This window comes from Phaenicophaeus curvirostris, chromosome 6 (assembly GCF_032191515.1).
Source record: "Phaenicophaeus curvirostris isolate KB17595 chromosome 6, BPBGC_Pcur_1.0, whole genome shotgun sequence".
In the NCBI taxonomy this organism is placed as follows: Eukaryota; Metazoa; Chordata; class Aves; order Cuculiformes; family Cuculidae; genus Phaenicophaeus; species Phaenicophaeus curvirostris.
In genome coordinates this window covers 56,407,144-56,418,478 of record NC_091397.1, presented here as the reverse complement: position 1 = coordinate 56,418,478, position 11,335 = coordinate 56,407,144, and the positions used below count along the sequence as shown (strand labels likewise).

The 11,335-nt window shown below is 42.8% G+C and overlaps 1 protein-coding gene across 1 annotated transcript; it reads left to right on the top strand.

The window, feature by feature from the left end:
• The first annotated feature begins 2,270 nt into the window (after window positions 1-2,270).
• On the top strand, window positions 2,271-10,917 carry NUP42 (nucleoporin 42). The gene is made up of 7 exons (XM_069860288.1): window positions 2,271-2,409; window positions 3,453-3,702; window positions 4,948-5,042; window positions 5,361-5,437; window positions 7,495-7,581; window positions 9,322-9,406; window positions 9,531-10,917. The coding sequence occupies exons 1-7, from the start codon at window positions 2,295-2,297 to the stop codon at window positions 10,085-10,087; spliced, it is 1,266 nt and encodes a 421-aa protein (XP_069716389.1). The 5' UTR covers window positions 2,271-2,294; the 3' UTR covers window positions 10,088-10,917.
• Window positions 10,918-11,335: the final 418 nt, after the last annotated feature.

Genomic DNA, 11,335 nt, shown 5'->3' with positions numbered 1-11,335 from the left:
AGAAGGAAAGGATGTGTCAGGGAACAGGCGCACGCTGTCCACCTTCTCCAAGTGGCTGTCTTGGTGGCGAGGCTGGTGAGGGGGCTGGAGAGCAGGTCTTACGAGGAGCCGCTGAGAGAGCTGGGGGTGTTTAGCCTGGAGAAGAGGAGGCTGAGGGGAGACCTCATTGCTCTCTACAACTACCTGAAAGGAGGTTGTGGAGAGGAGGGAGCTGGGCTCTTCTCCCAAGTGACAGGGGACAGGACGAGAGGGAATGGCCTCAAGCTCCGCCAGGGGAGGGTCAGGCTGAACATTAGGAAAAAATTTGTCACAGAAAGGGTCATTGGTCCCTGGCAGAGGCTGCCCGGGGAGGGGGTTGAGTCCCCTTCCCTGGAGGGGTTTAAGGGACGGGTGGATGAGGTGCTGAGGGACATGGGTTAGTGATTGATGGGAATGGTTGGACTCGATGATCCAGTGAGTCTCTTCCAACCTGGTTATTCTATGATTCTATGAGGCTCTGGGCTTCTTGACCTCGGCTCAGTTGCTCATGTTTGCAGTTTGGGTGGGGTGTGAACTGAGGTGCCACCTGCCTGAATCCATTAGTCCTCTTGATAAGGTGGCAGCTGGTGAGATATAAGGTCAGGCTGAAGGAATGAAACGAATTGGGAGGAGGGAAGGGTAATTGACAAGCTTTGTATTTTGATTACATTATGCAGCTGTTTCTCTTTGTCTTCCTAATGCTGTTGATCCACCTTCGCCTTTTTAAACTGTAAATTCTGCAAAGGGGGGCTTATTCTTCATCCTCACTCTTCACTCAGAGGAATACAAGGAGACTTTGAGACCACATAGTCTTCTCTGCCTCAAGATTATCAACTTTCCGGTAAACAGAGCGATCTCCTCATGTTTGCAGGCACCTGGTACTTCTACTCCCTCACCTTTTGCCTTGCCACCTCGCCATGAGCTGGCAGTGTGCGCTAACAACCCAGAAGGCCAATCGTATCCTGGGCTGCAGCAAAAGGAGCATGGCCAGCAGGTCAAGGGAGATGGTTCTGCTCCTCTACTCTCCTTTTCTGTGCCTCCTTGATGTTCTTTATTTCGCAGAATCACTAGGTTGGAAAAGACGTCCAGGATCATTGAGTCCAACCATTCCTATCAATCACTAATCCATGGCCCTGAGCACCTCATCCACCCATCTTCTAAAAACCTCCAGGGAAGATGGCTCAACCCCCTCCCTGGGCAGCCTGTTCCAGTGCCCAATAACCCATCAAATACAAAAAAATTCACAAGCTTCAGGGCAAGACAAAGACATTTTTTCAGATGAGCAAAGACTCCGGCACTACTTTGTCTAACAAAGATGTTCAGTTGCTCAATTTAAGGGAAAGAAAACCCTTCAGCTGGAGTCCTGTCTAGTTCTAGAACCCCTAACAGAAGAGGGAGATGGAGCTGGTGGAGCAAGTCTAGAGAAGAGCAACGAAGCTGATGAGGGGGCTGGAGAACAGGCCTTATGAGGAATGGCTGAGAGAGCTGGGGGTGTTTAGCCTGGAGAAGAGGAGGCTGAGGGGAGACCTCATTGCTCTCTACAACTACCTGAAAGGAGGTTGTGGAGCGGAGGGAGCTGGGCTCTTCTCCCAAGGGACAGGGGACAGGACGAGAGGGAATGGCCTCAAGCTCCGCCAGGGGAGGTTCAGGCTGGACATTAGGAAAAAATTCTTCACAGAAAGGGTCATTGGTCCCTGGCAGAGGCTGCCCAGGGAGGGGGTTGAGTCACCTTCCCTGGAGGGGTTTAAGGGACGGGTGGACGAGGCGCTGAGGGACATGGGTTAGTGTTTGATAGGAATGGTTGGACTCAATGATCCGATGGGTCTCTTCCAACCTGGTTATTCTATGATTCTATGATTCTAGAGGGCTGGAGAAGCTCCCATACGAGCACAGGCTGAGAGTTGGGCTTGTTCAGCCTGGAGAAGGCTCTGAGGAGCCCTTAGAGCGACCTTCCAGCACCTGAAGGGGCTCCAGGAAAGCTGGGGAGGGGCTGTTCGCGAAGGCTTGTGGCGCCAGGCCTGGGGGCGCCGGGTGTAAACTGGAGAGGGGCGGGTTTAGAGCGGCTAGAAGGAGGAATTTCTTCATTATGAGGCCATCGATGCCCTGGCAGGGCTGGAGCTGCGGGAGGAGGCGCTTGGGCCTCTGACCCGCCCTTGGGTTGGTGGAGGGGGGGGGGGGGTGGAACCGGACAGCCCCGTTCCGGCTCCGCCCCGGGAGGCGCCTCCTCCTCCTCCTCCTCCTTCTTCCCGGTGTGTCGGTGCTTCTAGAGCTCAGCCATGGCCATCTGCCAGTTCTTTCTGCAGGGCCGCTGCCGCTTCGGCGAGAGGTGCTGGAACGAGCATCCCCGAGGAGGCCGCCATGGGCCTCCCCCCCCAACGCCTCAGGGACCAGGTAAGGCCTCTTCCCTCTCTCCACGGGCCCTTCTCACCCAAACCGCCCCGGGACTCTGAAAGAGTCCCGGGGCGGTTTGGGTGAGAAGGGCCCGTGAGGAGGGTCCCCACAGCTGAGAAAACGGGAAAATGGAGCCCGGAGAGTCGCGGCTGCCCCATCCCTGGAGGGGTTCAAGGCCAGGCTGGATGGGGCCTGGACACCCTGAGCTAGTGGGATGTCCCTGCCCATGGCAGAGAGGTCAAAACTGGATGATCTTTAAGGTCCCTCCCAACCCACCCCACTCTGATTCTGTGGTATCCAAGGGATACTGTGTACAACAGGAGGCCCCGGTGTGGCGAGGCAGTAACGGTTCTGTTTCTCCACACCTGCCAAGTGGGGCTTGAGGCCCACAGGTGCGTCTGAGGTCTTCAAGCTGGATCTAGGAGGTCTCCACCATCATAGGCAGGAGCCCCTTCGTGTAAATGCCCTGTGAATTAAATTTTGGGGTTTTTCTTCACGGAGGCAGTTACTTCATGGATCAACGTAAGTAAAACCGAAGCAGGCTCTTTTCTGCAGTGCTAACAAGTTGTTGTTGGCATGGGGTGTGAGGAGGAGTTCATCACAGAATCACAGAATAACCAGGTTGGAGGAGACCCACCGGATCACCGAGTCCAACCGTTCCTACCAAACACTAACCCATGTCCCTCAGCACCTCGTCCACCCGTCCCTTAAACCCCTCCAGGGAAGGTGACTCAACCACCTCCCTGGGCAGCCTGTTCCAGTGCCCAATGACCCTTTCTGTAAAGAATTTTTTCCTAACGTCTAGCCTAAACCTCCCCTGGCGGAGCTTGAGGCCACCTCTGATTCCAGAACTACCCTGGGTAACTCACTAGGTTAAGCTCACTAGATAATCAGGTTACGTCACTAGGGATACCCTATATTTTCTTTTCAGACATCTTATTGTCACTGTAAAAACAGTTACACTTGCAGGTTTTGTTGCTGTTGTATTGTTTACTATCTTAATGATTTAACATTTTTGTTGTTGCTGTTTTTGTCATGGGCAGGTCCTGGCAGAGGAGGACCACCAAGTACCAGTAACCCGAGACACACTAATGTTATCCAGCCACCTACCTTTAAGACCAATGCATGGGGTGGCAGCAGAGATCATGGAAGAGAATTGTTTGGCTCCTCTGGTTTTGGATCGTCAGGCAGTGGCAGCAGCAGAAATGCAGACTTTTCGCAGAACAGATTCTCCGCATTAATGACCAATCAAAATATTGCTGGCGGCTATAAAGATGAAGAGGAGAGACTTCTGTAAGTTTGCATTCTGACTCACCAAAAGCATTTAGAATGAGCAGTTTAAAAGCTTACTGGCTTACAAGAGAGAACGCAGAGAACATGATCCTGAGGGGGAAGCTGGGACATCTAAGTAAGAACCACAGAGAACACTACTTCATGTAGTTCTTTTGAGGCATCCTGGCATGGGAAGAAAGCGAGCCTTGTTTTGAATCTAGGTTGGGCAGCTATACAACTGTGATATTAGTAAGATGATGCGGTAATTAAGTTGTGGGTAAGGAAGGAAACAAAGATACCAATACTTGAAAATATGGGGTCAAAGCCCCTTGGAGAGCATTTCAACCACTTGGTAAAAAAACAACTCTTTGGGAAAATGAACTATTTGACTTAGTTTCCCTCACACTTAAGAAAACAAATTTCACATGCCTGTATGTTGAAGTCCGTTGAGAGTGACCACCAGATTCAAGGCGATTACAGGGTAGTGATGAGAAACAGCAGGCAGTGTGACGTCTTTTGTTTTGTTTTGTTAAAGACTGCGTGAAGAAAATGCTTCACAGGTCATTTATTCAGCTTCTGGACTATGAATGGACGTTGTAATACAAATATCTGTAATGCTTAGAATTTTCATTGTTACTGTGTAGTGATCTGCTTGTCCACTTTAGTTTTTACCCTTTCCCTCTTTGTTTACATTTGGATTTATTTGTGTTGATGTAGCTTTTATTTCTCTGCTTTCTCAATGTCTGGATTTTTATGCTTTTGATTCTTTTCCAAAAACTTATATGGAATGCTTATCTATTATTTTTCTCTTTTTTCTTTCTTTCCTCCCTCCTCCCCCAATATTGCTTTTAAAGACTGTGCGTGTTCCTTTATATTGTAGAATTGTCTAGTTTTGAGAAGGTTTTAAATAGTATTGTGATGTAAAGCTCCAGGGGAAACCCTGTGACATCATATACCGTGCAAGGATTAAAAAGTACTTTGTGTGTTTTGGGATTTTTTTTTTAAGATGTGGTTTGATTCACTTGCAGTTAGATGATAAAGTAAAATGCTTTGAAGGGATATTTATGTATCTTGCCAAATAAATGCTATTTTTTCTCCACAGAGAGCCGAGTGCTACTCTTGTTCATTCTGGCGAGTGTCACTGTTAGTTTTCATGGTAGCAGATAGTTTGAATCCAATGTGAGATTAAACTAAGCAATTGCTTCTGGTGGTTTTGTTTTGGCCATCTCATTTCACTTCGGTGTGTTGTCTTGTTTTGTTTTCTAGTGAAAGTATAATGAGAGACTTGGAAATTTGGGAATCTTCAGGACAATGGATGTTTTCATCTTATTCACCCATGAAAGAAAAGCCAAATGTTTCAGGTAGGTATTGGTTTTAGTTTTGCTGCTTATTGCTGCTCTTTAGTATGTTTCTTACACCTGTCCACACTGTTGTACCTGTGTAACCATTTCCACAGTGATGATTTGCCTTGTGGTGCAACAGAAAGAAATACTAGATTATGGCAGATTCATTTTGGACATTTATGTCTTGAAGTTCTGTAATGAATCCTTTTTGTGTCTCCAACAGTGACTGACTTAGTACAGATAATGTACCGAGGCCCATTTCTTCATAACTGTAGAGTTCAATTGGAAACATTAGTCTGTTTTCAGGGAGGTTTTTGATTATTCGTCTCCTTACAGGCTTTCCAGATTTCTCACCAGAAGAGTTGCGCCTGGAGTATTACAACTGCAGAGCAAACAATGACGTTCAGAACTATGTAAGTATTTAAAAAATGATGCGGATGCTTCTTGGGATTGAACTTCTTCCTGTTCTTCAGGTGGCAACTCTTGGCTCATTTAGTTACCAAACTCTGGGAGATTATCAGGATGCCAGAATGTTCTTAAATTACTGTGCACCAAAGAGAATGCAAAAATAGCTGCTACTCTGCGTGCTCTTCCTTAACTTCCTATTTCTGTCTGAGATCAGAGGCTCAAACTGTCAGATCTGAGCTTCTAAAAGCGGTGGCCTAAATGTCTTGACACATTGGCTGCTACAAAAAGTGGTGGCAATAGACTTCTAGCTAGTCTGTTAAACGTGTGGTCTGTTCTCATTGGAGATGCTCCTTGTGTGTTATTTGTAGAAGGTAATTTGAGCCTTGCCTGAAAAGTTTAATGCTTTGTGTGCTGTTTGCCAGTTTAATTGCTACAGCTGGATGTTTAGTGCTTCTGGTAGAGCACTGGGGAAGTTCGTTGGACCTTATTCTTTGACATACTTTTATTGAAGGGAATTAATGCCAAAAATAGCAGATACATTTAAAGAAGTATATATATACATTACTTCCTTTCTAGAAACGTATATGGTTTTATATGAATGTATATGAATTGTTCCTCTATCGTAGTCCTGTCAATATCAAGGAAGCCAGCACAGTTTAATATTGTGCTAGAAAAGGAATTAGGCTGTTGGATGGACTCGAGCGCAAACTAGATCAAGCTCTGTTGTGCCCTTTCTTCTTCTCCTTGGTTCTGTATTACAGAAGGAATGGCTGTTGTCACCACTCTTGCTCCATGTGTTTAGAATTACCAGAATTGTGTTTTCAGAGACAGAAGAGACATTTTTAATTTCTTTTAAAGAAACCAAAATGGTTAAACAATCCGCCATGCTTGGCTGTTAAGAAAATAAAAATAACTGTGGTCTCACTGAAGCATTAAATGCAAGTTCATGAAAGTCTCAGTAGATAGATAACTGTATGGTACACTTCTCCCACAGAATGTTTGAGTACAACGTGTCTTTTCCAAGACATGTGTTTCTATTCTTAAACTGGGTCAAAATCTGAATTTGCCAGCCTGTTGTATAAGAGCTGATACCAAGCAACATGATCATCCAGCATGTGATTAGACACAAAAGGATTATTGATGTTTGTGATGCAAGAGCCTTTTGAAAAATTAAGGCATTTATTTACAAAAAGATTACTCATTCCACTCTTGTAGGACTTTGGGATGTGATATGTTTTAATTGGTTAGTTTTTAAGGAAAATCCAGTTAGGCCCGGCTTCAAACAAGGTGTGTGGATAAACTTATAAATAAGTTTATAAAGCTTACAAAACTTTACGTGACTTATCAATATGGGAAATTCAGGCTTGAAATGTGTGAAAAGTTATTTTAATGACTTCCCAGTTTCTTGTTTGATCATAGTCATCAGACAGACACAGGTACTACTTATTGCTGCAGTTCTGTAAGTAATCTGTTGGATCACACTAAAGAGGCTGATTTAAATTAATTTCTGCAAAGATAAATATTTTAGGATGATACTATTAAAGTATTTGGAATTATAAGGTTTTGAAAGTGGGCATTTTTTTTTTGAAAATGTGGGAGAAGTTAAGGCACGTTTTAGGACTTCAGCTTAATGAGTGGGCACATAAGTGGACAGACCAGAAATGAAACAAGGATTGAAGAGTTTGTTCTCTCTAAACTTATATATTTTGTGTGTGGTTTGTTTGGGTTTTGTTCTTTTTTTCCTCCAAGCACCTAATTCAGATAGATATAGAACTTAGATTTAGAAAGCCCTAGGTAATTTTTTTTAATCTTATTACATGAAATAAAAAAGTTGATTTAAGGGCAATAGTAAGAGAATTGAAAGGAATTCTGTGTTAATAATAAAAATTTCAGCTTCTCACCTTGAAGTTTCAGGAAGGCAAAAATCTTGTATTCTCGGCTTAGTGAAGTTTCTTTCCTAATTCCAGAAACCTTTTTCAGTTTAGTTGTCAGCTCACTCTATTTTCATTTTTTTAAGTCTTAAACAATAATAAAAACATGCTTTCCTTTTCCCGCTTTTTAGATAAATTCTGTCCAGGAGTTAGCAAAACAATGGAAAAAGCGGCTGGTTGAGTTGAAGGCTTTAAATACATCGACAAAAGCAGCTTTGGTAAGTGTTGATGAAAGGTAGAATGTGTCTATTCCTGATGCAATTTTTCTATTAACCCTAGGCAAATGTTTTTCTTAGATTCATATTGTTTTAGACACATCCCACCAAACTGTCCTGCAGATGACGTCCGTTTCTGCTGCAAAGAGTTCTAAGACATGAAAGTTATAACGTGCTGCTTTGTCTTTAATGAAGAGATCTTGCAAGTGTTCTGTAGAAACTTCAGCTGTTATCAAAGGATTTAACTACACTTTTTCTAACTTTATATAAATAGGTGACAAGGATTGCTTTGAAGATTGCAGGATACTATATTTTACAACAAAATAGACGTGATTCTTGTAGGGCATCCTTGTTTGCACCTAAATAGCTGAGACATTGAAGTGTTTGATTCTTAGATTCATTCCCAATTTTACAGTAGATCTGTGAACTGTTCTGAATATCTCAACTACAGTGTATTATGTTCTAGCACTGCAGCCTTGAAAAATATCTGTCATGAGCGTGTTTGGCTGACTGGCAGCACGATGACTTTGACAGTAATCTTAGAACGCGCCTGGGAACATTAGGGAAAGTGATAAGGGTGTAAGGAGGAATTACTTATGAGAATAATCAATGCAGTTTGAAAACTGCCCCATCTCTTCGTCTGTGTTTTTAATAGGTGACAGAACAGTGACCGGGTATTCTAGCACTGCCCGAGTAAGATGGACGTGGAAGTTTGTGAACATAGTTTTGGGTCTTACAGCCACTTTTCTCTGGAATCATGAAATCTGTGAATTGTGGGCGGGTACTATAAAACCCTTTAGTTAACTAAGGAACGTAGCGAATCAGGATGATTCTGTGTTAGCAAGGCAGTACCTGAATCCCTGGTCTGGAATACTATCATTGCAGCCGAGTCAAAGCAACCATAGCTGCAGGTTGGGATCCAGTCAAGTACATGCATAGTATGAGGAACACATGCACCTCACCTTTTCTTCCACGTGCTGATGTTGACTTTTCCAAAATATAATTGGCATATGGGACCAGAATTGTCCTCCAGGCCATCATAAGATAAAAGGAGCATTTTGGTAATGCCAGAATGATAGATAGATAGATAGATAGATAGATAGATAGATAGATAGATAGATAGATAGATAGATAGATAGATATGAGAGACACTGTTCAGATAAATTTTGAAAATACAAAGAGTAGTTGTTCCTGGGAATATGACAAACACTTGTGAATCTAGATGTGTCAGAAGAGAATGCTTGAATTAAAGCCAATATTGAATAATCGGGAAGACAGAGCAAATTGATTCAGGTGGAGTCTGCAGGCAAGACATTAAAGGTTTAGTAATATGATCATACCCCTTGTTATGTTCAGTGGTGAAAGTGAAGCGGCATTTGGGCTTTGGCGCAGAGTAGATGTGTGCCAAGGTCATAGACCAGACTAAATCAAAGCAAATGGCATAGATAGGGTCATAAAGCACTAAGTGAAATAGGTCAGAGATGAGAATGAGAGCTGGAAGAGGTGTTCAGGTTGTTGACTGACAGACAAAAATCTGTAAATTATAACATATTTATGTTTCTGGAGTTATTCTATGAGTGTTTTACAGAGGGCAGTGTCTAGTCTTAAAGCAATCAGTGTCTAACCTAGCCTAAATCATATTAAATAGGACTGGGCAGCTCCATTTCTGCTTAAAGTGCTTATTGTAAGACATTTCCCTATTGTAGAACCTAGTTTTCACTTATGTATTTGGATTTTTTTAAGCTCTCTGAATTAAGGAACACAGTCACTCAACCGTTGCCTGCCTTTGGATTTGGAGGACAACAAACATCAAGCTTTGGGTTGTCAGGTAAGTTTCTGCATTAAGAACCAACCGTTAAACATCCTTGTGAGTTCTTCGTCTGCACTGTTGAAATACAGCAGTGGTTTAGTGCCACAAGCGTGTGCATTCTAACATTTCTCTGTAATTGCAGGCTTTCCTGTGAACAGCAGCAGCAACACTGCCAGCAGTTTCTCCTTTAAACCAAGTTCCAATCTCATCAGTGCATCATCTGGAAACACACCTGCTTTTGGGAGCTCTTCTGCTCCTGCATTTGGTGTGATGACCTCTCCCAGCGTATCCCAGTCTGTTGGTTTTGGCAGTGTGGCTGCTCCATCTGCAGCCTCCTTCTCATTTAAGCCTTCTGAAACCACTAGTGGGTTTGGAAGTTCTGGGTTTTCGGGGTTTGGCAATTCTGCTGCTGTGAAGTCTTCAAGCCCCGCTCCACCTAATGCCTTTGGTGCTCTTAATGCTGCAGTAGGAGCTTCTCCCTCATGTTGTAGCGGTACTGGATTTGGACAGACTGCCGGTTCCTCTGGACATAATGTAGCATCAGCTTCTTCTGCAGGCACAAACAATACCACATCAGAAAAGTTATATACGCCAAAGAGTGAATTATCAGCAGAAGAGCTGAAACAATTTGAAGCAAAAAGGTTTACATTAGCAATGATTCCTCTTTATCCACCACCAATAGAACTTCTAAATGTTTAGGACTTTATATTCTGAAGTTTATTCTGAAAAAATATGTTTTTGCAACGTCTCTGATACCTCAACTGCACAATTTTGTGATTGAGTCATGAAACAAAATAATTCCATTTGAGCTGATTTTTGTTTCATCTCCAAGTTTTGCTGCCATAGTACACTCAGGTATAAACACCTGAACATTGCGGTTTATTGTTTATTAGCTGGTTTGGAGTTGATCTTTTACGCCTCTTTACTAATAAAAGCAAAATTTAACGTTCCATTTTATATTCTGTGCTGTGAAGTACCTGGCAATTAAAAAGGCTTTGTCAGAAAGGCATAAGTTACGTTGTACTACTGGGTTGCTTACATGGATTTTCGCTGTGATTGTTTTGTAGCTGAAATAAGGCATCTGCTTTTTGTTATTGTTGTTTAATGACCCAGCACAGGCTTCCTGCAACTCACAAGCCGATTATTGATACTTTGGCTCAGAGTTCCATTTAATTCATATGAAATGTGTTTTTCCAAGCAGAGTCTCCAGAGCAGCACTGACTTGTACAAATTAAGACAGGGCCATCTCTCAGGGCTCACTTAACTCTCCATTGCTTATGCCAGATACTCAGATTTTGACACAGGAACTGGGGAACGTACCACGACGTGTCACTGCAGTTGCAGAAAATTCCTATCTTCAAAGACATTGTTAAATTTGCTTTTGTAAGAAGTTAGTATTTAACAATAAACAAATGAAAAAGTGTTTGTGGTTTGTCAGATGAGTGCCTTAACTGCCTGAACTCCTTCTATTACGTGCTACACTGATGTATTTCATTGGTGAAGCCTTAGTGTTCCTCAAACCCAATTGTATCAGAAAAATAAGTTTTTTTTATAAAGTTCCTAAAATTTTTATTGTTATTTGTATTAAAGCCACATTCTAGCATAGTGAAAGTATATTTTGGGGAAAACATACAGAATTTGCATTTTATTTCATATTTTTGCTCTTCAGACTATTCTGCTTTTGGTGTACTTCATATCAAAGTTGGTCGCAAGTGCAAAGTCAGCAGCTATCTTCCTTTTACCTATAATCCTTCCATTTTCTTAACTTTTACCTTTTTTTCAATGGCTTTTTTCTTTGGTATATGGCTGCTCTCCAGAAAGTCACCATATTGTGGTCTGGGTTATAAAAACACATTGCGTGGCAGCAAACTCGCAAATCTCACTTACTGCACTTTGTTTTAGAAGAGGAATCCTGAGGTGAAAATCTGAGCAGAGAGATATAACATG

Excerpts from the sequence above, each read along its gene's own strand:
- NUP42 (XM_069860288.1), top strand. The coding sequence starts at position 2,295 with ATGGCCATCTGCCAGTTCTTTCTGCAGGGCCGCTGCCGCTTCGGCGAG. Across the intron at positions 2,410-3,452 it reads CCCAACGCCTCAGGGACCAG|GTCCTGGCAGAGGAGGACCA; the intron begins GTAAGGCCTCTT and ends TGTCATGGGCAG. Across the intron at positions 3,703-4,947 it reads GATGAAGAGGAGAGACTTCT|TGAAAGTATAATGAGAGACT; the intron begins GTAAGTTTGCAT and ends TTTGTTTTCTAG.